The 25,049-nt window shown below is 48.5% G+C and overlaps 1 protein-coding gene and 1 long non-coding RNA gene across 6 annotated transcripts in view; one reads left to right on the top strand and one right to left on the bottom strand.

The window, feature by feature from the left end:
• Positions 1–4,487, top strand: LOC109261832 (uncharacterized). Of its 4 annotated transcripts, none has more exons than XR_008423022.1 (4): positions 97–492; positions 2,212–2,341; positions 3,380–3,502; positions 3,719–4,487. It is a non-coding gene; the product is annotated as an uncharacterized LOC109261832 (long non-coding RNA). The 4 variants fall into 4 exon arrangements; XR_008423021.1 differs by having other exon boundaries at positions 3,968–4,487; XR_008423023.1 differs by lacking the exon at positions 97–492 and adding an exon at positions 1–40 and having other exon boundaries at positions 3,380–4,487.
• The window catches only part of ALDH5A1 (aldehyde dehydrogenase 5 family member A1), a 27,214-nt gene continuing 6,444 nt past the window's right edge, over positions 4,280–25,049 (bottom strand). The window contains exons 4-10 of one of the 2 annotated variants that reach the window (XM_019425227.2): positions 24,643–24,759; positions 19,227–19,370; positions 17,200–17,343; positions 14,779–14,937; positions 10,218–10,387; positions 8,585–8,643; positions 4,280–7,606 (exon numbers count right to left, since the gene is read on the bottom strand). In XM_019425227.2, coding sequence (XP_019280772.2) covers positions 7,401–7,606; positions 8,585–8,643; positions 10,218–10,387; positions 14,779–14,937; positions 17,200–17,343; positions 19,227–19,370; positions 24,643–24,759 — 999 coding nt within the window. In that variant the 3' untranslated portion in view covers positions 4,280–7,400. The remainder of the gene's footprint in view (positions 7,607–8,584; positions 8,644–10,217; positions 10,388–14,778; positions 14,938–17,199; positions 17,344–19,226; positions 19,371–24,642; positions 24,760–25,049) is intronic. The other variant, XM_053904847.1, reaches the window with a different exon arrangement.

Here is a 25,049-nt window from a genome sequence, read left to right on the forward strand (position 1 = left end):
GGAGGAACTGCGCAAGCTCAGCTCTGCCCCCGCCCCCGCTGTGAGTTCCCCGGGGCACCCTGGGGTGGGGGGGTGGAGGGCTGGTCCCTTGTGAGCCTGCAAAGAGCTCTCTGCCGGTCCTCAGGGCGCTGGAGGGCCCGCCCCGCAGGGGGTCCGCTCGTCCTGCGCGAGGCCCCCACCTTTGCCCCGACGTTAACGGCCGAGCGCTCCCTGCCGGAGGAGGCCTGCAGCTGGCGAAGGTGTGCGGACCGAAGCCTTAGCCCCCAACCCGGTTTCTCCCCACCGCGGAACCCGCGTGTTTTCTGTGTACCTCGACTGTGTGCCTCCCGCGTGGTCGCGTTCCCAGCTGTGAACTCTGGAACGGTGGCGTGTCACCTGTCGGTTCCCTAAAGCCTCACAGCCGTGCCTGCCTGTTACATGGGCTGCTTATGAGCGAGCCAGCCACTGGGTTGGGGTAGAAGTCTTGGCATCAAAGCTTCGTTGACTTAAATGGTACGTGAGGTACAGCGGACTCAATAACTGCAAACACGTAGTACAACTTGGTAAGTGTTGGTGTGTGTACAACCGGGAAAACGTCACCACGGTTGAGATGAAATTTTCTCTGACTCTTGGTAACCTCCCCCTCCCCAGGCAAGCCGATCCACTGTCACTACAGATTAGCTGGAGTATCCAAGAGTTTCATATAAATGGGATCGTATAATATACATCCACTTTTGGAGCTTTTTATCCGTCACGTTTCCTCCTTTCCAAGCCATTTAAATGAATCCATTAGCAACTTGGACCAGGAAAATACCTGCTGAAGTAAAGAGCCCTGTAATGGGGATGGGACTACTGTGGTTACCTAAACTAGGTTCAGGGCTCCAAGGTCGCCCTCCGTCCTGCGAGAGCTCTGTATTCATTCACTGAGAGACCCAAACTGCCCTTTGCGTCAAATCTTTATAATCTGAACAGTGATGACTTTCCACTATTGCAAATACATTCAAAACAAAAAACCTCTAAGTCTGAGCCCACCTGAAACTTAGCATAAACTCTTACTTTAAAGCTTCCCCAAAGCAGAAGTGTTTTCCTTTTGATCTTGGGGGAAAGTGAAACGTTTCCTGGCATCTAGAGAGAGAGCTGTAGCCCAAAGACTTCCCTGAAAAACCGGTCATTCCAAAGGGTTGCAGGCAGGGCCTGGCAGTGCTCCATTTCTTTCTCTGATGTCCAGTCACAAGGTGTCCCCAGTTTGTGAAGATTCAGCGAGTTCACTTACATACGCTTTTCTTTGCATGCACGTTACACTTGAATGAAAATTTAACAAGAAACCTGGCCAAGTGACTGTACTTTCAAAGCCAGCTAAGTATAAAGAGATAGTAGGAGGGATTTCCTTGGTGGGGGTGAAACAGCTCCGTATCTTGATCGTGGCAGTGGCTGCACAAACCTACCTACTGATGTGCTTAAGTTGGATCACACATATCTAAACATACATGAAAACTGGGCAAACCGGCAGAAGGACTGACTTAATAGTATGATACTAATTAATATCAGTTTCCTGCTATTGGTTCTGTAAGCAGTAGCCTCTGGGGGAAAATGGGTGCAAGTTACAGAGGAATCTTCTTTTTGCAGCCTCTTGTGAATTTGTAATTATTTCAGAATAAAGCGTGGAAAGGTGTTGAGAGGAAACATTCATGATTAACAGGGAAATGCTAAAAGCTTTTCCGTTAATGTCAGGAACAGGTTAAACAAAAATGGAAAGCCAGCTTGTCTCCAGCTAAACAGAGAGTCTCCCTTTTTGAGATGAGTTTAGTGAATGGACAAATTTCCTGTATTTGAAGCCTACTTAGTATTATCACCTCTGTCCTCCTGAAGGTGATGAGCCCAGAGTTGAAGGCCTGAGTCCTTAGCACAACAGAGAGAAAGCTCAGTCTTCCCTAATCTGACCAAGTACCTGCAAAAACATCCGTGTCCTCGGACACTGGGACAGAGGACTGTCTGTGGCCTAACCTGTGGCGATACCATTCTCGTTAGCTGATAAAAATAGATGAGAAGTAAACTTGCAGACTGCTGATTTCCAAACCCATTTCCATTCATTTATAAATAACATGTGCAAATAGAATATGTTGGTTAGCTTTTCCACACTCTCAGAATAAGTAGGACCTGCTGTTTTTCCAGAGAGGTTTCCCAGACCTCATAAATGAAGACCACACTAATTTGCTGTTTAATTTGTTGCAGGCTAAATTAGAAACAAAGCTGTAGCAGGTGAACATTTACTGAGAGAATGGAAGGAAAGGTAGGAAGATGGAAAATAACGCTTCTAAGTACTGGCCTAGGCCGAGCACGTAAAAACCCCACAAATTAAGAGGTAAGTGGAGAGTTTTCTGCTGGTAATGAAGTAATTTCAAAAATCAAAATGAAGAACAGCTTCAGTGGAAAACTATGCATTGTCTATACACAGCGAAGGGTTATTTCCTGGGTTATCTGGTTCTCACACTCATTGCCCTGGAGGCATTTTCTGACTTTAACGTTGTAGAGAAGAATGGTGCCAAATGCAAATTCTGTCCGTCCTAGGATTTGACTGATCCCCCTCCTACACAGTGTGTTTCCATTTCTCATCCGTTTCAGTGTTGTGCATCCATACAAGTTTGGGGAGCTTTTGGCTTCTCCTTTCCACTGGTTATAATACCCTTACCAAGTTCCTCATTAATGAGTTAAATACAAAACTACAATATGTTCATTTTTTTTATTTACTTATTTTGAGAGAGAGCAGAGGAGGGGCAAAGAGAGAGAGAATCCCCAGCAGGCTCCATGCTGTCAGCACAGATCCCAGTGTGGGCCCTAACCCACAAACTGTCAGATCATGACCTGAGCCAAAATCAGGAGTCCAACACTTAACCGACTGAGCCACCCTGGCGCCCCGCCCCCATGTTCATTTTTTTAAAAATCAAAGCAGGTGATGGGGCACCTGAGTGGCTCAGTCAGTTAAGCATCCGACTTCAGCTCAGGTCATGATCTCATGGTTTGTGAGATCAAGCCCTGCGTCGGGTTCTGCACTGACAGCTCAGAGCCTAGAGCCTGCTTTGGGTCCTGTGTCTCCCTCTCTCTCTGTTCCTCCCCTGTTCATGCTCTGTCTCTCTCTCAAAAATAAATAAGCATTAAAAAAATCAAATCAGGTGAAAAGAAATGCATGAGATCAGTGGAATGACAAAGAGAGGTATCCAGTGGCACTGCTCTTTCTTCTAATGAAAAATCTACCTTTGTTCAATGTCACATTCGGCAAGGTCACATGAAATTTCTTAAAATATAAACGAACAGTGGGTGAAAATATACATTGTTAAAATAATTAACAGTGATTATATCTGAAGAGCAGAGTTTCAGGGAATTTCTTCCCCATACCTTTCAGTATCGGAAAAACCCAAACTTGGGAAAAAGTACATAATGGATTAACAGGAAGAGCAGAAGAGTGAGGCTGGCAAATGTGGAAAGCTGGAGGATATGCTGTTACGTGGCCACACTTACAAACCAGGTATGTTTTCCGTTCAGTTTGGCAAACATCTAATGAGGCCAGATCACAGGACAGAGGCCGGGATACAAAATGTCACCTGCAGGCTCCTGGCCCGAGGCATTCACAGACTACAGGTCTCCAGGGAGGGAGCTCTATTTACCCATGAAGGAGGGGAAAAATAACTTTCCATCTATGCTTCTGTGTTCTTGGCTGAGCCCCCTGCCCTGAAATCTACAGGAATAAGGGAGAAACACACAGAAGTTGATGAACAGGCATGCCTCATGCAAACATGGGAGACACGGGGGAGAATGAGGAACAGAGAGGTGGCTCAACCCTTTGGCTTACAGAGCACCTTCAACAAAGAACGATCAGTGTGCAGAGAATTGGCAGGACAGAGGGAAGCAGTCGTAGGCTTTCAAGGCCAGTTGGGAGATAAAGGCCAGTTGGGAAAATCTGTTATACAGATTCCTTTGGTGCCCTCTCCAGGCTGACCGGGTCTTGAGTCGTCTCCAGAGACCAACCTCAGTCCTTCCTAGAGGATGGGGCACCTTTGAAAACAGGTCCGGCTTTTAAGAAAATAGGGGGAAGGCAGAGAGCTTTTCTGGCATCTGCTTCTCCAGGGCATCTTCAGCTCACAATAATCTTTATGCCAAAGCAGCAGGCTTGGGATGGTGTAGTCTGCTAAGAGTCTTCATACATATCTGAACTGGTCTAATAATATCCAATGTAAACTGAAAACGAACCGGCAAGGAAAAAAAAACCCACCACCACCAGAGACCCTAACGCAGAAACAGGAAATTCTGTTAATGCAACATTTATTAATTAAACATACACACATACGGCACACACACACACACAAATCACCATATAACTATTATTCAAGTAAAATGCTGTCTCACATAGCTGCACATGAATAATTAAAATCCCGGGCTCCAGCCTTCTGAGAAGGCAGTCACATGCCACAATCGAAAGTTAGTAAGTTACCAATAAAATAGATTTCTTTGCATTGTGCTTCTGATCTCTTTTCACGGAGTCTTTCCATGAGAATAAGGGAAAAAAGACACAACACGTGGCCTAAAATCGTGTTTGAAAGCCACTCAAAGGGGTAAATACAACAGATGAAGATAGGCCGTTGCAATGAGAATCCTTGCCTAGCTGGGGAAAGGAAACTGAGGAGTTTTCTCTAGGCCGCCAGCCTTGTGTTATCTGGATAATTTCACCTGAGTCACGCGATAATTGCTGGCAAATTCTTGGTGAGAACTCGTTGGAGCGATGCCCAGAAAAGTGCTTCTTACACAGGTGTTCAATAAAATGAGAGAATGCCTGGTAAACGCAGGAAGATCAGTATCTCCCTCAGGCTCAGGATGTCTAGATCAGGGGACGGCCAACGTGTTCTGTAAGGAGTCGGAGTAAATGATGTGGGCTTTGCAGGCCTTACTGGCTTGGGCGCCAGTATTCAGCTCTGCTCACAAAGTGGCCATGGATCCAATGTGAAATGAATGGGCGTGGCTGTGTTTCAATAGAGTTTTATGGATAGAATCGAAAATCTGAATCTCCACATGATTTTGTGTCGTGAAATACTATCCTTTTGATCCCCCCCCCCCCCCCCCCGGTCATTTGGAAATACAAACACCATCCTCAGCTCCGGGTTGTACAGAAACAGGTGGCAGGCCACACTTGGCTTGTGAGCTGTAGTTTGCCAACTCCTGGCCACACATGCTCATGTTATTGAAAAACAAACCCTGAAAGACACTTTTCTTTCTTCCCACAACCCGGAACAATTTTACTAAACAGCAACCTATTTTCTTCCCAAATTATTTTAATTACAAAATTAATCAAAGATATCGCAATGAGTCTCTGAACCTGAATTTATGTACCTGGTGAGCCAAATATACAAGAAAACTCAAATCTGCCACACAGCCAAGGGATCCACTGGTTTTGCAAAGTGACGCATGTAACTTTGAGCGTATTCTCTCAACACCTCCAAGCATCCGTGTTCCTGACTTCTAACAAATAACATTATAGGAATTTTATTAACAGAAAACAGATGGACACACCCAAATCCTAATTAGAATGTTCTATAAAACAAGCCCCAAATTATAAAAACAAAAGGTAGAAATAAGCTGTCAATATGCTGCGTATGTGACTCTTGACAGGGCCCGGGGGAGGCATGTCACCAGGAGGCAGATTTCTGGTCCTTCCTCCTGTGGGTATCGGGATGTGGCTGGAGTGAGGCAGGCTAAGTCAAGGGAGCTCCAGCACCGGCTCTAAGTTCCTCCGTCCCCATGGGCATTCTGGACCGCTAGTGACTTACCCAACGTGGCGAAGGACAAATGCTAAGTCACAGTGTGGAAATGGGGGGAGGGGTAGGAACTACTTTTTCCTTCCACTACCCAGAATACCCACAGAGTGTCAGTGGATTCTGCACACAGAGAGTAGGAAGGGAAAGAGCTTCCTCTCTGCCTGTACAGCCAGGAACAGCCTTTATTCCTTTTCCTCAGTGTATCCATATGCATGGGAGACATGTCCAGAAAGGCCTAGAATTTTCTTAATCAGAGCTCCTCTTTCCAAGTGAAAGGAGACACCATCATTTTTGTTACAAATGATGAGCTGTAAAAACTTACTGGAGAAGACATGCCTGAATTTAAAGGCCTCGCGCCTCTTCCATTAGGTGGACTGGCAATTATGGAAATTCATTTTCCTCTTGGGATCACTGTGGGGAGGCTGCTTGCTCTTGGGGGTGAGGACGGGAAGGGCAGGCTGCGGGCGACAACTGCTCAGTCTTGGGTAGGAGTGCAGGCGGGCCCCTGCCTTCCTCACCTTGCAAAGCCACAGCTGGATTGGGGGGCAGGGAGGGGCTCTGCCGCTACTAAGAATAATGGTCCCTTTATTGGCACCGAATTTTCTTTCTTTCTTTTTTGCAGACATTTCGATTTCTGTTGGCCTCGCAATCTCCCATTGAACTAAGCAAGCCACATACAGCATCTCTCCTCTGCATGAGGGACGGACTGCTGAATGGCGCATCTACGGGAACTAAGCTCCCCCCCCCACCCCCCAAGGGCTGCCGGGCCACGCCTTTGTGCCTTCCCTTCTCCCAGCTGCCTCTGCTGCTCTCTGCTTTCCGCCTAGGCTGACTTCCTGAAGGAGAATGGAATGAAATGGAAATGGAAATGAAATGGAAAGCAGGATGGAGATGAGAGCATGGTCTTTAAGTAGTAAATTTAGGATGATGAAGCTTTAACTGAAACGGTCCCGGGGCGCCCAGCCGGCTCAGTCAGTGGAGCACGTGACTCTTGACCTTGGGGTCATGAGTTTGAGCCCCATGCTGGGTGTAGAGATTACTGAAAAATAAGCTTAAGAAAAAAGGTCCAGAAAAAGAGGCGTGTTCCTTCTTTCCTCACAGAAACACAGGAGATTCTGTGCTACTTCGAAGTCTTAAAAATGATCAATTCAGTCTCTGTGGCAACATTTAGGAATACACGGCACGGGCGTGTAGAGCTGAGCCAGGAGATTGACAGGGACGGTGGGCCCACCTCTGCCCGGCCTGTCCTCATGCTCAGGGGTCCTCCGGGCAGCCCTCTCTGGTGTGAGCTCAGAGCCACAGGGGAGATGGTCACGGCCCAGGCAGTGATGAGCCTCTGGGACGGGACACCCAGCTCTTGGTGGAGTCCCAGGGCTTCGCTCTATACACGCAGTGCTGGTTCTTGGGGGGTCTGCGCCCCAGACGTGTGGCATCTGCTGGTCCCTCATTAGGTAAGGGGAGGGGTGGGGCTCACCTGTGCTTAAGATCATGAGTATTGGAGGAGTTTGAAAAATCCCTAATTCCACTAACCTAGAAGTTCACCTAGAATAATGGATGGCATGTCCCCGTATGTGCACGTCAGCTTCCTTTGTTTATTTTTTAAAGCACTAACGAGTCCTACAAGCCCCCGAAGCACACGTATTTGAGCTCTAGGTACTCGTCGATGCCGTACTTGGACCCCTCTCTCCCGAGGCCAGATTGCTTCACCCCGCCGAAAGGACACTCCACAGAGGAGATCAGTCCCTCGTTCACGCCCACCATGCCCACTTCCAGCCGCTCCGCCACTCTCCAGATCTGGGCTGGGTCTTGAGAGTAAAAATAACCTGTCAGGGGAAGAAAGGGCACACGCGGCTTATACAGTCGTTACAGACGTCGCGTCTAAAGCAGAGGGTGCCACAGGTGACCTCTGTCTAGTCCTTTTCAGCGTTTCCTTTCATCACGCCCATCGCCACCACCCTTTCCGAACTGAACCCCCGTGGCCCCCGGGCCCAGAATCTCTCTCCTCCCATCTCTGCCTAATACGGATGGCCTAGTGCAGGCTGCGGCCTCCTCTCCCCGCATCCTGTTGGGAAGGGACGAAAGGCGCGCTGGGCGCAGTGTCACCGAGGCACTCGGGCACACGTCCTACTGCAGCCTCGTGACAGGTCTGCACAGACAGCTGGGGGAAGGGCCTCCCCAGTGTGCGTGGCCTTCCTCCAGTTCCACGTACTTCGCTCACCCCCGGAGGGGAAGCTGCTACCGAGCAACAGTGTATCTATGTCTTTGTATCTTCCTCAGCGCGCTCCCCTCAGCTCCCCTCACTGCGGATGCTAAATGCAGATTTGCCAGTGCATTTATGTGCATACGCTGGTGTCCCGGCAGTGGGATACGTCCCGTGGCCACCCTGACCATCTCCGAACTAAAAGGACGGTGGCCACTCAGGCTCCGTCTGCACGCACGGTCATTGCTACCTTCAGGGTCCCTGCGGCTCCCCTGGGTCTGGCTCAGGCCGCCAGGAGTCAGGCGGAGTGGAAGAAAAAGACGTGAACTTCCAGGCATCAAGCCTCCGAGAACGTGGGAATTTTGGGGTGTGCGCTTCTCCACCAACAAGCTGCCCCCCAGCTCTCACCAGGAGCTCCCAAATGTGGGAAGGACCAGACAGGAGGCCGTGACCTTGCACAGACCCGCTCGTGCCCCAAAAAGCAGCAGAACACACGCTACAATGGCATTTCTGACTCAAAACCCAGAGGGATGTTTAAAAGGCAAACGCCAGCATTGGTTCCAGGAGTGGTTCTGATTCCCGCGGAGCCGGGAGCGCCTACCTGCCAGCCCGACGTCAGCTGCGTTAGCGATTGCCACAGCCTCCTCCTCTGTGTCGAACCTGCCAGAGTTAAAGGGGTTGTCAGCAAAATCTGTAGGGGAGAGGGCAAAGAAAACCGGCTCTCTGGTCTCCTGGCTTGTTTCCCGAATAATGGCATGGGGTAAGTCGGGAGATCTGCAGAGACCCCAGGGCCGAGCACAGAAGCAAAGAGCCCCGCTGCTCAACACACACGGTTCCTCTCTGGCGAGAACGAGAGGCAAGCAGGCTGGCCATAGGGAGCAGCGGCGACTCGGGAACGTCAAACCAAATGCCTTCAAAAAGGATCACTGCTCTTGCTGCCTACCGAGACTTTGTAACAATCAGCAACCACTTTAGAAGCAAGCTGTCCCCAGGAAGGGGGGAGGGGGGCAGGGCTCTGCGTGCATGCGCTCCTCCCTGAGATGAACAGCAGAGAAACCAAAGCCCCTTGCGGCCCCTTCCAGCTTTATCCCTTTCTTTCCAGAACAAGATTTGAGAAGCATTCTTCCGGGGCAAAGGGCTCTGAACACCCCAGTTCTTAAATTCAGAGATCTGCCAGCAGCAGGAGCCAGCCATCTCTCTGGAGGAGACGGAGAAGGATAACAAACAGAATGATCTACAAGCCAGGAGGCAGCAACAGTGGGACAGAAAAAGATGTAAGAAACGGATAAGCATCCACAGCAAAACAAGGGAGAATGAGGAAGTGGGGAGACTCCGTTATGGGGAAGAACAAAGAAGTGAAGATAGCATGGATGACAGTAACTGAAGGAACACGGTGGGTGGGCTGGGTGGCCCAGTGTATGTATCTCAGGAATGGATGGCTCAGCGGGCAGGTGGCAGGGAGGGGATGTCCCAGAAGGTGTCGGGAACGGATGAGGAGGTACGATGAACAGAGCGAAGAGGAGCGGGGTGACGCGGACGTGTCTCTGCCACAGACCTCCTAGAGGCCGTTATGGAACGAATGGAGGGGAGAGAAAAACCTGCTGGAGAAACAGTGACCGGCGATTTCCCGGGACCAGACACACACCTTAGATATTCAAGGAAGACATTAGGACCTCAGCGTGAAGACGCTCACGACGTGCCTCACCGGTAGAACTTAACGTCAGAGACCATGAGAAATCTTCATAGTCTCCAAAAAAGAAAAACTAGATCCTTTTCAAAGAAACAAGAACCAGACACCAACTTTCTCAGTAACGACTCCAGAAATAAGAAGACAGAGAAATGATACAGCGTTGAACCTAGAAGTTTATCCAGGTTGATTATTACTGACTTTTGAACGTGAGACAAAACATCACCTAAGAGCGCAGCAAGTGCATTTCCCTAACTCCCTTGAAAGAACTCTTTGAGGATGTGCTCCGAGGAGAAGAAAAATGATTTCAGCAGAAAACACAAAAGTCAGAAGGCAAAGTAAAGAAGCTGCTGAATTCTGTGCTCTGCATAGGCAATGATAAAAACAAATTATTTTAGAACCATGAATGGGAGTTGTTCTTCTGCTGACACTACACAGCCCTGCCTCTGCAGCCCCCCGTCCCAGCCCCAGGGCCTTGAAACGGCACTCGAACCGCGTTCCTTTCTTGGTGTCCTCCTTCCCCAATCCACCCGCTGGGTGGTCTTACTTGATAACTGGTGCCAGAGGCCCAAACGTCTCTTCGTGAGAGCAGAGCATGTCCCTGGTGACATTGCTGAGCAGTGTGGGCTCAAAGAAGTTTTTTCCAAGTTGGTGTCGCTTCCCGCCTGTCACAACGGTGGCGCCTTTGGACACTGCGTCATTCACGTGTTTCTCTACCTGCGTGAAGAGAAGAGGAGGAGCCCGGGACAGCGGGCTTGAAGATACGTTGGAGAGGATACAATCTCTTAGAATGTTAAATCTGCAGAAAGCTGTGCTTTTCTTCATTTCTTTTTCTTAAAAAAACAGGTTGAGAACGAGGTGCCCTGATGCCTTCTAGGTAGAAAGAACCAAATACGTGGAGACGCAGAGGCAGGAGGAGGGCATGTGGCAGGTGCAATGCCGCCTTCCCCTGCTCTTTGTTTTTTGCTGTTCCATTCTACCATTTGTTGAAGGGCCTGGTATGACCTGATGTCCTTCTGGGCCTGGCACCCTGAAGTTGCCCTGACATTTGTTCTTTGCACTCTTTTTTGTTTTTGTTTTTTAACTTTATTTCTTTTGAGAGAAAGAGAGCGAGGGATGGCAGAGAGAGAGAGTGAGAGAGAGTGACTGGCTCCCAAGCAGGGTCTGCGCTGTCAGCACAGAGCCCAACGTAAGGCTCGTGAGGTTATACCTGAGCCAAAACCAAGACTCGGATGCTTAACTGACCGAGCCCCCCAGGTGCCTCTGTTCTCACACTCTTGAGTTGGCTCCAGGTTCTTGGGTGCCATGCTGTCCTCTTCACTTTCACTTTGTTCTAATACATTCTTCTCAAGTGGTCATTTTGAAAAAGGTGCACTCAAAATGGTGTGCTTCCTGAGTTTCCTGACACTGCCTGTCTCATGGTTTTGTTTTTGTTTCTTTTTTTTTAGGGGGGTGCAAAAGTAGTTTTTGAAAGCACAGGGACAGGACCCATGGGCAGGAAGAGCTGCCTGCCATGTCTGATGTTTTTACCTTGTGTTGGTTGGTGGTGGAACTGTCATCCAATTTTCCTTCAGAACGCTAAGCACACGTCTCTATTTCTAGTGTTGTTGAAAAGCGCTTCAAAAATTGTTCTTGCTCCTTGGCAGGTAGCTTTTCCCCCGTCTCTGGAAGCTTTTAGGATCTTCTCTGTTCCTGACACTCCACTGTTCTAGCAGAATGGATCTGGGATTTCCACTTTCCTTCCACTTGGCAGTTGGTAAAGTCTTTCCATCTGAAGAATCATTTTCCCCTGGCTCTGAGTTTTCATTTCTCATTTTTTTGATAATGCTACTTCTTCCATGTGTGTTCTAGAGTTCCTATAGCTAAAATGGATATGCCTCTCACCTCAGATTAATTCTGATTTCTTTTCAAATTTGTCATATTTTTCATTTGTCTTTAAAAAAAAAAACAACTTGTATTTATTAAGTAATCTCTACACCCAACATGGGGCTCAAACTCATGACCCCAAGATCAAGTCACACGCTGTACAGACTGAACCAGCCGGGTGCCCCTCATCTCTTTATCTTTTGCTTTAAATTCTCCTTGGTTCTGCCTTCCGTCTTCATCTACTGATGTTTTAAAAAGATTTGGCCATCATGTGTTTAATTTCTGAAAACTCTCTTGTTCTCACTGCCTCGATTTTCACAGGACCTGCTTTTGTTTTGTAGATGCGCTATCTTCTCAGAAGCACACGGATGACGCTCTGAGATCCTCAGAAAATTCCTTTCTGTTCCCAGACTGATCTGCTTCCTTGAGGGTCAGGTGTTCCTCTCATTGCTGAGGGTTTGCTCCAAACCCTGGCTGTTCACCTTCCTCGTGAAGGACTGGCTGGGTGACGTGGGTGGCCTTTACAGTTTCCGGTCTCTCCCCTGAACAAGGGGACAACGGCAAGCTCAGGTTTATTCTGACTTGGCAGGCTTCACGTTAGGGACAGCCCCTGTCCCCAGGGGGCAAAGGCACACCGACTGAGGTTGGAGCTGTAGCTCACCCCCTGCCCAGAGCAAATGCCTACACTCTCCTGGTGGTGGCTGCGAGGTGCAATGGTGTAGGGACGGCCCAGAAAACCGTACAAAATTAGTTGGCGCCATGTTTCCCCTGCTCCCATTCCTACCCTACCCACTTCTAGAAAGTTCCATCCTAAAAAGTGGCACCCACTTCCCCTACAGGCTTCCCCTGGGAATGCTTTGTCTGCTTTGACTTTTGTAGTCGCACCATCCATTCCTCCTTCCAGAAGTTCTCCACAACCTTTGGTCCCCGGAGACCTCCCAGGGGAGGACTCTTATTCTTGGCAAATATGCCACGGGATTTCAGGAAAGGTGAATACTGGCCGGGGCACACTCCACCCTCCAGAACCACCCTCTTTAATCCCTCGCCCCCTACCATGCTCTCAGAGTCCACTGTCTGCAACAAACCCCATTAGCCGTCGTGGCTTACCTTCCATGATTTATAGCTCGAAAACTAATATATTTAACAAGGTCCACCTCTTTGCCCCCAGAGAGAATATGGGCTGCCCTTTTCTGGTCATATTAGATGTCATGTGCAGTGTCCCCCCCCACCCAAATTTACCCTGTGACTGTGGGTATACTAAAGCAGGCACAATGGATTTTTGCAGACGAGAGGTTTTCTACTAAAGTCTGAAAAACATCCTTCACCTTCCTTGTTCGAAGTCCTGGGACACAGCGCCCTCTAGAGGCCAATGGTTGCACCTTCACTTTGGCAGGAACACCAAAATCTCTAGGACAGTGGTCTCCCAGGCTGGCAAATTAAAAACAGCGGGGGGCACTTGAAAAACTCTCAGTGCTGAGGCCCTACTCACACCCCGTCTCCTCGGGAAGGACTCTGGCATCTGCAGTTGTGAAAGGCACAGGGCGGGTTAAGAACCAGCACTCTGTCCCTCGAGCCACAGCTAGTTCAGACCCAAATTGTCTCCACTGGCAATCAAGGCACATGGTCCAAAGTCACATCAAAAATGCAGGTGGTGCCAACATACACTTTAACGCATGTTCTCTACTAGGGCAATGCCAAGGCAATCACTAGACAGTTATCAGAGCTCTGTCAAACCTCGATGCTCCCCTTGGCTCCCGCTGGGTGAGGCAACAGACGTGGGTCTTTGGGCCACCTCCTTTCTTCCCTGCACATCAATCTCCAGCCTCCATTTTCGGTCCAACTTAAATTATTCCATTAAAATCCTTTCTATTAATAGAGACTTATCTAAAGAGCATACTGGATGTTCATATCACAAGAAAGTTCCTTGTAAGTAACTCTAAAAAGGATAAGGTTTTCCCCCCTTGTTTATCTAATTCCAGGGTCATTAACATACCACGTTCTAGTAGTTTCTGGTATATAATATAGTGATTCAACAGTTCCAGACATCACCCAGTGTTCATCATGATCGGTGTACTCCTAAATCCCCATCACCTATTTCACCCACCTCTTTCCCCCTCTGGTGACCACCAGTGTGTTCTCTGTGGTTAAAAGTCTGATTTTTCTTGAGTCATTTCTTCTTTGTTTTTTTTTTCTTAAATTCCACATATGGTTGAAATCTTACGGTATTTGTCTTTCTCCGACTGACTTATTTCACTTCACATTATACCCTCTAGATCCATCCATGTTGTTGCAAATGGCAAGATTTCATTCCTTTTTTTTTTTTTATGGCTGAGTAATGTGCCATTGTATATATGTAGTACATCTTCTTTATTTAAAAGGATTATGTTTTAAAACAGGAGATTATGCTTTAAAACACCAAGGGCAGAACTCTCGCCCAGCTAGTGATCTATCTAGACCGTGACTTTCTTTGAACAAACAGATCCTTCCTAAAAGCAGTCTCTCTCTCCTGGCATTTGTAAATACTGGGTGTGGCTTCTGTTCCTCTGCATCTCCCTACCAGATGCTTTTGCCAAGGATTCTTCTGAAGGGCATTTTGTTGTCAATGGAAGCCAGCATTTCAGCTGAAACACCCATGATTTCAAAAATAAAACCAGTCTTCCTTTCCTTTTAGCTGTTCAAAAATTTAAAGAACTTTGTCTTTCAAGATCCTAATTCCTGAGGCAGCCAGGGATAGAACGATCACCACTATCAGAGAAAATTTAGGGAGGGCAGTAGGAGATCTAAAGTAACAGAGCTCGGGGCGCCTGGGTGGCTCAGTCGGTTAAGCGTCTGCCATCAGATCAGGTCATAATCTCATGGTTCGAGTCTGAGCCCCGTGTTGGGCTCTGTGCTGACAACTTGGATCCTGGAGCCTGCTTCGGATTCTGTGTCTCCCTCTCTCTCTGCCTCTCCCCAACATGTGTGTGCGTGTGTTCTCTCTCTCTCTCTCTCTTTCTCAAAAATAAACATTAAAAATAAAGTGACATCTCACGAGCGCTCAGTGTAATGACAGAGCCAGAAAAGCTTATAAGCCAGATGATATCATTTATTTAATTCATGCAAATGGGCAGAAATTCACTTTTTTCTGATTTCTCCATTGTTTCCAAAACAGCCTTGCTGGGCACCTTACTAAAGTGTTTTTTGCTAGTTAAAGCTCTTGACACTGAAACCATGAAATTTAACAGAAAAGCAAATGAACTTACCTTTTCTACCGCCTTTTCATCAATTAATGGGCCTTGAGTAGTTCTCTCCTCAAATCCATTACCCACATGCAGGTTCGTTTTAATTGCCTCGGCAAATTTCTTCACAAAGGAATCGTGGATACCCCTTTGCACCAAGAAACGGTTTGAGCAAACGCAAGTCTGGACAGAAAAAAAACCCAAACCAAATTCACAAGACCATTTGTCAGAAGCTACTGACCCAACCAATAAACGTGTCACTGTTGCTATCAGATACTCAATGTGAAAACACTTCCCCAAGTGGCTCTTGTCCTGTGTCCAACCTGCCATATTCCTCCCCATGTGGTTGGGGCCCTGAAGACGAATGCACAAAGTGCTCATTCTTCTCCAACCTCGTCCATAGCTGCTTCACCTCGAGGTTAGACAAGTAAGCAAGTACAAACATCTCCACAAAAAAGAGAAAGCCACCTGACTCAAGTTTTTTCCAAAGGGTTAAGTAAGCCATTATGAAACAAACAGGAAGAAAAAAGGAGCATAAAAAAAACAGTAACTCCACGAGAGACAGTGATGCTGCAGTGACAGAGCAGGAGCAGGAAGGAAGGCAGTCAAAGACTGACTTCTATCTACTAGCTTATTAAACTATTTAAGGGTTTGGCTGAATTTGACATTCTGAAAATGGCCGTTCTTCCATGTCAACCTAAATTATTGAAAAGACCTTTGCTTATTTTTTCCTAATTAGACCTAATATTTTAAAATTATAAAATACAACCACATTATAGGAATTGCAGTTATCACTGATAGATTTTCTTCCCGTATGTTTTTCTTAATCATGTATTTTTCTAGTAGAAACTATCTACTTATATATAGATAGATAATTTTGCATCCTGTGCATTTTTACTGGCTTAAATCAACATCCCTCAAAGTTGTAGCTTTATAACTGAAGGTTACACATATTGGCATCTTATGTTTCTAAAAGAAAAGACAGGTATTTCGGAAACAACCAAGCTATTTAAGGTTATATGAAAGGGGAAAAATTAATTACCAAAGGTCAACACAAGGATGAAAACTATTTGATACAGAGTATTATACAAGATTTCACCATTTTTCCCCCGCAGTATAATCTTTCAGGGAGTTTTTATTCTGTCTCTGGAATGCATTTATTTATTTATTTTTTTTTTTCAACGTTTTTTATTTATTTTTTGGGACAGAGAGAGACAGAGCATGAACGGGGGAGGGGCAGAGAGAGAGGGAGACACAGAATCGGAAACAGGCTCCAGGCTCCGAGCCATCAGCCCAGAGCCTGACGCGGGGCTCGAACTCACGGACCGCGAGATCGTGACCTGGCTGAAGTCGGATGCTTAACCGACTGCGCCACCCAGGCGCCCCTGGAATGCATTTAAAACCACTTATTGGGGCACCTGGGTGGCTCAGTCCATTGAGCGTCTAACTCTTGATTTCAGCTCAGGTCATGATCTCATGGATCATGGTATCGAGCCCCAAGTCGGGCTCCATGCTGCCAACATGGAGTCTGCTTGGGATTCTCCCTCTTTCTCTCTGCCCCTCCCCTACTCACATGAGCTCTTGCAAAATAAATAAATAAACTTAAGAAAATAAAATAAAACCACTTATTGATGGTACTCTGAGACAAAGTGCTTAAGGATATTTTGTAAGAAGCCAGGTTTCTGGCAACAGCCTGTAGAGAAACCAGGAGACAGGCCCCTTGGTCCACAGTCCCAGCTCCTTAGCAGTACTGGCTGGCACTACGACCCAGGGACATAGGACTTCAAGTCAAACAGTCTCTCCAGAGTTTCGTTGCCTCATCTATAAAATGCAGGGTTTGTATCGGTCACTTTGAAGGTCCACACCAGATGTGTTATTCCGAGATTTCCTTGGAGGTGTGAACTCGGGCCGCCACTCCGATGGCAACCTGGACACCCCGTGGGCACCTGTACCGTGTGCCTGTCAGGCCGCCTCCACCTCAGGGACAGTGAGACCCAGGCAGCAGGGTTTTGAGTTTTTCCAGAACCATCTCAACATTTTCCTACTTTCTTTTCCTTAAGACTGTGGGCCTCAGACCCCAGCTGTTCAGGCTGTTTTGTGTCTGAGGAGATGACTTTACCTGCGCAGCAGAGAAAAGCCCGGTGAGGGAAAACTGAAGATAATAACTAAGGTGAGGGAATAACTGACGAGTAGGAAGAGAACAGTTTGATTAAAAAAAAAAAAAATCTGTTCATGAAATTCCTCGTTACACCTTATTTCCATTTGGATCTCTGAGCCCAGAACAGTCACTGGCAAAAAGAGGGCCTTAATACGTGCCCAAAGAGTAAAGAAAGAATTACGGAAGGAACCTACAAGTTTCCTTCCAGGAGGTGAGTCAGGTGGTAAGATCTTTGTGAAACGCGTGCGCACACACACACGCACCCTGAAAATCGCCGCAGGACTCACCTGTCCAGAGTTCCTAAATTTGGATGCCATGGCTCCCGCGACAGCCTGGTCCACGTTGGCGCTGTCGAAGACGATGAACGGGGCGTGGCCGCCCAGCTCCATGGAGACCCTCTTCACAGAGCCAGCTGCGTGGTGCAGCAGTATCTGCAACAGAGCACAGACTCCGTGAGCACCAGGCAGGAGCAGCTACCCAGCCACCCGCACCGGTAAGCCTCTGTTTCCTACAACTCCCCAGCAATGGACAAGCCAGGCGCACGGTAGTGTACGTGGGATGACTGTCTGTAGAAGAAAAGGAGGAAATGAGAACACCTATTTCTAGGGGCACCTGGGCGGCTCAATCGGTTAAGTGGTGTCTGACTCTTGGTTTCGGCGCAGGTCCTGCAGTTCGTGGGATCGAGCCCTGCATCAGGCTCTGCACTGACAGTGCAGAACCCGCTTGGGATTCTCTCTCTTGGGATTCTCTCCCTCTCTCTCTCTGCCCTTCTCCCGCTGGTGCTCACACATTCTCTCTCTCAAAAATAAGACAGAACACATATCTCTATTTGATGAACAGTAGGAAGGTAACAAGAAACAAAGAGTATTTACTTCTAGAAGGGAGGGAGTCAGGAGCAGGAGAGAGCCTTCTGAATGTGAGCATGTTTACATCATCTGGCTTCTTGAACCATCTAAGTGTATTACCTATTAAAAAATTATGTGGTGGGGCGCCTGGGTGGCTCAGTAGGTTAAGTGTCCCACCTCGGGTCAGGGCATGATCTCACTGCTCATGAGTTCGAGCCCCACATCGGGCTCTGTGCTGACAGCTCAGAGCCTGGAGCCTGTTTCAGATTCTGTTCTCCCTCTCTCTGCCCCTCCCCCACTCACACTCTGTCTCTCGCTCTCTCTCAAAAATAAATAAACATTAAATAAAAGAATTAAAAAACTTTACGGGACAATTGGCTTAATCATAATGATAGAGGGAAGATAATAAAATCTCCCAGAATCCCATAGCCCATAGCTTACCACTGATAAAATTTTGAGGTATACTGATTCACAATATGGTCACACACACAAGTTCATATATATGTACTTCCTCTTTTTTTTTTTTTTATAAAGAAAACAGAATGGTAGCTTTATACAGTTTTGTAACCTTTATCTTCCCAATTAACCACGTATCTGGAACATCTTAACACTTTCATAGCACTTTATACCATATTCCTTTAGTGTAACACTATAACGTGAAGATTCTCTTACGTTAGTACATGTTTCTAGAACATTCTTTTTTTAAATATTTATTTTTGGGAGAGCGCAAGCAGGGGAGGGGCAGAGAGAGAGGGGGACAGAGGATCTGAAGCAGGCTCTGGGCTGACAGCGAGCCCGATGTGAGGCTCAAACTCACAAACTGTGAGATCATGATCTGAGCTGAAGTCAGACGCTCAACTAAGCCACCCAGGCACCCCTAGAACATTCCTTTATTCCATCGCATGGCTGTTTCATAAATTTATTTAGCCCCCATCTGTTGGAAATTTAGCTTCCTAATTCCTTGCTGTTAAAAACAACACTGCAATTATTCTCTCAGTATAAATTTGTAGAACGATGCACAACTGTAAAGCTTTTTAAGGAAACGAACAAAAAGGCCTTTCTATTTCTGTAAGGACCTTTCTACTACCTACAATTTTTGTTCAATTCCAAGACCTCCATTCCAACATCAGTTGTATGTTTCTGGAAACTTTATTCCAGATCATGAGAGAAATGCGCATCTCACAACTGAGGAAACACAACGGATAGATTTCAGCCACTTCCCAGGCAACAAATCCTGAGAGCTCCAGCTGTGCCAACCCCTCCGTATGGTCAGAAGCCTGGGTCAGGTTCACAGTAAGGGACACTATCCAAAATGTCTCCAGAGGATGATCAGACATTATGCAACAAACCTTTCAACACTCTGCTGAGAATGTTCCTTAAGAGGTTGATAACGATGAACTAGTATTTTCACAGTCTCCAAGGAAAATATGAGAACGACATCTGTTTTCTCTGACACTTAAGTCACGTACCTTTCCGGTAGCTGTTGAGCCAGTAAAGGAGATTTTGGACACCAGAGGGTCAGTACAAAGTGCTTCTCCTACTTCCTTGGCCTTCGCTCTGGAGCAGGGAATGACGTTGTACACGCCGGGAGGAATTGCAGCCTGGTCCGCGAGCTACAGAAACAGCAGGCGAGGGGGGGGGGGGGGGGCAGCACGTGATCAAACCGGAACCGGGAAGAGAGAAACCGCTGTTTAAATCCAAAACGAACTGGGGGAAATACTAAATTGACCTTGGGGACAGAATAAGAATATATTTGGACCTGAAATGAGATTCTTATTCATGCCAAGGTGGTATTAAATGTGTTGTCACACACTGAGCTATTTTACGGCATGAGTTTTCATGCCACTTTCTGTTTTCAAAAATAAAGAGAAAAAACCGAAAAAAGCCCCTTGGATTTCTTCCCTGAAAAATGGGAGGAGAGTTCAAGAAGTTTGGGGTTCACCTGTAGAAGGCGCGCAGGGGGCAGAGCCGCCCACAGGTGACCTCGCAGGGCAGCGGCGAGGAAAGGGAGGCGACGCCCGGGCCGCACACCAGGGCCGAAGGGAGCCAGCACGCCCACCCGCCAGCGCCCGGGCCCGGACCCCGCGCTCCTTCCACACTGACCCTCCTTGGGCCAGCCGTCGCAGGAATCACCGTCACGTCCGAACCTCCTGAACGGTCAACACCGCAGGAACCTGACTGGGGATTCTGGGAAGACGGTGGGAACGGCAGAGTGCTGCACCCTCTCTGAGTCCCCTCGTAAACCCAGCGAGGGCGACGACACGGCCAAACCGAAGTATCGGGGACGAGATGGGCAGCGGCGTGCGCAGGACGGTCGGCGTGTTTACCGCACCGCTGCGCTCACCCGTCGGACTGCCCGGCCTTCCGCCGCGAAGACGGCAGTCGGGACAACGGCGTGGCCGCCCCCCGCTGCGCGGGCACCGGGCACCCGCCCCGCAGCCTTGTGGGAGAACCGACAGCCTGGCGGCTTGCTCCGGCCCCACCGGTGGGTGCGGACTGAAGCCGTGCGACGGGCGGGCCTCGGAGGAGCCCAAGCGACCCCCAGGTGCTCGCGGAACGCAGGGCAGGCGCCCCCAGAGCAGCCGCTGTGACCGCCCAGCGCAGCAGCAGGTGCCGGCCAGAGACTCCGCACAGAGGAGGGGGGGGGGGGCGCGGGGGAAGACCAAAGGGCCCCTGGGAGGGGGGTGGTGGGCACGGCCCCGGGAGCGTGTGATAAGGGGGAGAAGGCCCAGTTTACAGCGGGAAGGAGTGCAGCCAGGGAATCTCCGAGAGAAAACAAAAGGTGCTCTATGGAGTTAGAGAGTCAGGCCTCCTTTTAAAAGTTTAGGAAAACCAGGGGCGCCTGGGAGGCTCAGTTGGTTAAGTGTCCAACTTCGGCTCAGGTCATGATCTCACGGTCCGTGGGTTCAAGCCCCGAGTTGGGCTCTGTGCTGACAGTGCAGAGTCAGCTTGGGATCCTCTCTTTCCCTCTCTCTCTCTCTCTCTCTCTCTCTCTCTCTCTCTGCCCCTCCCCCCCCCCCCAATAAATAAACTTTAAAAAAAGAATAAAAGTTTAGGAAAACTAACTTCATATAAAAATAGAGTGAATGCTCACCAAAATATCCAAATCCCATACAACGCTATTAAAAGAAAAAAAAAAAAGCATGAGGCGCAGAAAGCATCCTTTTTGACAAGAGCATTCCAGAAAGACGTGCCCACAAGCAGATTAAAACTGTAATTTACTACTGGTGCACCTGGGTGGCTCAGTCGGTGAAGTGTCTGACTTCAGCTCAGGTCATGATCTCATGGTTGGTGGGTTTGAGCCCCACATCTGGCTGTGTGCTGACAGTTCAGAGTCTGGAGCCTGCTTGGGATTCTGTGTCTCCCTCTCTCTCTGCCCCTCCCCTGCTCACACTGTCTCTGCCTCTCAAAAATCAATAAACATTGAAAAAAAAGTTAAAAACAACCTGTAGTTTACTATGAAATAAAAAGTTTTTTAATTGTAACAAGATACAAAACAGCAACATAAATTAAAATTAGAGAAATTTTGGAAATGAGGTAAGGGAACGCAGGAAAGAATTAGACGTACAAGGAAAAACTAATTTCAGAAATGAAAAGCAAACCAGAAGGAACTCAAGAACAACCTAACGGATAATCCCTTTATGGAAAACAGAAGGTGAAGAAGATATTCTTAAAAAAAATTTTTTTCTTTTAGTGTTTATTTTTGCAAGAGAGGGAGAGAGAATGAGGAGAAGGGCAGAGAGAGGGGGAGAGACAGAATCCAAAGCAGGCTCCAGGCTCTGAACTGTCAGCACAGAGCCCGACATGGGGCTTGAACCCATGAACCGTGAGATCCTGACCTGAGCTGAAGCCGAGTGCTTAACCAACTGAACCACTTCTTCGTGCCCCAAGAAGAAGACATTCTTAAAGATTAGGGAAACGATGTCTCTCTCTCCCTCTCTGCCCTCCCCTACTTGTGCTCTCTCTCTCTCAAAATAAATGAGTAAACTTAAAAAAAAAAGTTTACGGAGATGATGAAAAAGGGTACAAGAGAGTGACAAAAAAGACTGACCACGGGGATGACAGGAGTTTCTGGAGAAGTAAACCGACCACGGGTGAAGGACAAACTCTAAAAACCGCCCAGGAAGGAAGCTCTCAGAGACGACAAGAGTTCAGTGCAAACGCCCAGGAGCCGACTCCAGGAGGCCGCCATCGACCAACAATGTGACAACCTGGGCTTCATTAAGGACAATACTTGCAAGGGATCGAAACTCATCAAATACATTAAAATCCACGATACTTAAAAAAAGATGACTTGGTGACCTTCGGCAGATGGTAGGAATGAATAGGTTATTAATTTGAGACACTGGTAAATAGAAAGAAGGAAATCAGGCATGTATGTGGTCTTTTTCTATGTGAATTTACCACTGGGTGACCAAGCAGGAGATAACGAGAGGATGCGTTACAGAAATGCTCTAGTGAATAAATGAAATGGAAAAATTCAGGGGTGCCCAGCTGGCTCAGTCCAGGGGGTGTGTGACTCTTGATCTCCAGGTTGTGAGTTTGAGCCCCATGATGGGTGTGATTACTTAAAAAAAAAAAAAAAAAAAAAGAACAAATGAAAGAATTCAAAGATCACCATTTCTGTAACTCGTAACCAGTTAACACGCCGGGCGGCACTGACCAGCACCCCACCCCCCGCCCGCCGCCAACCTCACAAGACCAGAGACGACTGTGCATCCTAACAGGACACCAGGAGACCCAACCCAAGTCCGACGAGGTGTCTGGACGAAGTTTACAGAGGTTTTTAGAAACGTGGTCCTGAGCCTTTCCAATCGACACAGATGTGTGTTTCTGAATAAGTTTCGTAAGCAGGACGGATCTACTGGCTGTATAGGAACTGGCCCCGAACACCGTAATTTGTAGGAACCATGCCATTACCTATACCTTCACCCGAGGAACCTAATGAGAAGGTTCACATACACACATCATACAGATTTAAGGATTATTTCAAGGAAAACTATAACAGCTCATCTAGAAAAAAAGCCTCCCGTTCAGTTAATGTTTCCTGTTGGTCTCTGAGATAAGGTGCCCTTGGCGGGGGGACGCCCTTAAAGAATGGGGGCTTCTGGCCACTGGATCTGGAGCCACAGCGGGTCCCAGGGGCCTCGAATGGCAAACGCAGTAATGTGGTAACAGCCACTGCCTTTGGGAAGCTCCTCCCTCTGACCGCAGGGCAAGAGACAGCAGCACAGGGACCCCAGGGGAGGTGGTCCTGGCCCAGGAGGGATGGGGGTGACGAGGCCACATCCTGACAGCCATGCTCACGAGTGGCTCTCCCTGCACAGGAGCCCTGCCTCCCACAAGCACGTCCCCCGTGCCTCCTGGATCCAGGCACTGTCCCAGGCTCTGGCAGGTGCCAATCTCTACATCTTCACTTCCGTTCCAGGGCGAGTGAAATGCCGGCTGTGGCAGGAGGACGGCATCTCAGGGAACAAGAATAAAGCAGAGAAGGGGATCAGGAGCGCAACACTGTGATTCTCCCAACAGGGTAGCCAGCGGAGCCTCCCTGAGAAGGTGGCATTTGAGTAACATCTGAAGAAGCAAGTCCTGGGCGTGCCTGGGGAAGAACCTGCTGGAAGGAGGAAAAGCAGGTGCAGAGAGAGAGCTGAGTCGGGGTGAGCTGGGTGGCGTGGTCTCAGGCACAGCAGGGGCCACAGTAGCTAGAGCAGAGGGGGACGGGGCTCCAGAGTGACAGGTAAGGTCCGGGAGGGGAAGGGGACTAGGGCTAGGGGCTGGCATCTTATAGGGCCTCGGAGGCCACTGCAGAAGTTGGGGCTTCACTCCAAGTGACAGGAGAAGCCACTGGAGGGTTTTAAACAGAAGAATGGCGAGATCTGATGGGATGCTGATTGAACTGGAGAAGGGAGAGGTAATAAGAGGTTCCCTGGATGTGAGAAATGCCCACATTTTAGTCATATGCCTGCTGACTTAATTCAAGTGATGGACAGATACCATTTTTTAATCTTTTCTTTAACGTGTGTTTATTTTTGAGAAAGAGGGAGACAGGAGGCAGAATCCCAAGCAGGCTCCAAGCTGCCAGGGCACAGCCTGATGTGGGGCCCGAACTCGCAAACAGAGAGATCATGACCTGAGCCCAAATCAGCAGTTGGATGCTTAACCGACTGAGCCACCCAGGAGCCCCACACCTTTTTAAAGTTTATTTATTTATTTTGAGAGACAGCACAAGTGGAGGAGGAACAGAGACAGAGGGGGAGAGGGGCAGAGGGGGAGAAGGAGAGGGGGAGGGAAAGGGAGAGAGAATCCCAAGCAGGCTCTGCCCTGCCAGCACAGAGCCTGAACCTCCAGATTGTGACACGAGCCAGAATCAAGAGTCAGATGCTTAACCGACTGAGCCACCCAAGTGCCCCCACCTTTTTAAAAAAAGTTTATTTATTTTGAGTGAGAGAGAGAGAGAACAAGTTGGGGAGGAACGGGTGGGGGGAGCGGAGAGAGCAGGAGGGGGGGAAGAGAGAGAGAGAGAGAGAATGAGAGAGAGAGAATGAGAATCCCAAGCAGGCTCTGCGCTGTCAGCCTGGAGCCCGATGCGGAGCTCAAACCCATGAACCATAAGGTCATGACCTGAGCCGAAACCGAGAGTTGGATGCTTAACCAACTGAGCCACCCAGGCGCCCCGGACAGAGAGCATCTTTAGGGCAGCCTAAAACATGTGTACAGATGTCAGAAAGTCCCCCATCGTTGCTTTTACTCAAACGTCAGACTTAAAATAACTGCTAGTCAGTTAAAACCCAACACCATCTAGCATGAGACACAGCTAAAGGGGCAGGTTTTCAATCTGCTGCTTGGACTTGGTCAGCTCTGTAAGACTGCGGGGGAGAGGCTCACCTCGGCCAGGGCCAGGGCGGAGAAGGGCGTGTGCTCGGCGGGTTTCACCACCACGGTGCAGCCGGCGGCCAGGGCGGCCCCCACCTTCCTGGTGATCATGGCGCTGGGGAAATTCCACTGGGGTGAGAAGAGCAGAGAGGAGATGAGAGACGCTGGACCGCCCCGTCGTTCAAAGGCAGGCAGGTCGGGATGTCAGTCAACAGATGCCATTGCACACACCGACTCCCAAAGCAGTGCTCCCGCTCCCGCTGCACAGGTGAGCTCTCAGAACACCTGACACCCGTCCTCCCGGGCGACTCTGGGGACAAAGGCTCGCCAACACAGGGAACATTTTCAGAATTTAAAACAGTACAAGAGTATCCACACCAGGAGTTGGCAAACTTTTTCTGTAAAGGCCCAGATCGTAA

The sequence above is a fragment of the Panthera pardus genome, unplaced genomic scaffold (assembly GCF_024362965.1).
Source record: "Panthera pardus isolate Hobbes unplaced genomic scaffold, ASM2436296v1 HiC_scaffold_17, whole genome shotgun sequence".
NCBI lineage: Eukaryota > Metazoa > Chordata > Mammalia > Carnivora > Felidae > Panthera > Panthera pardus.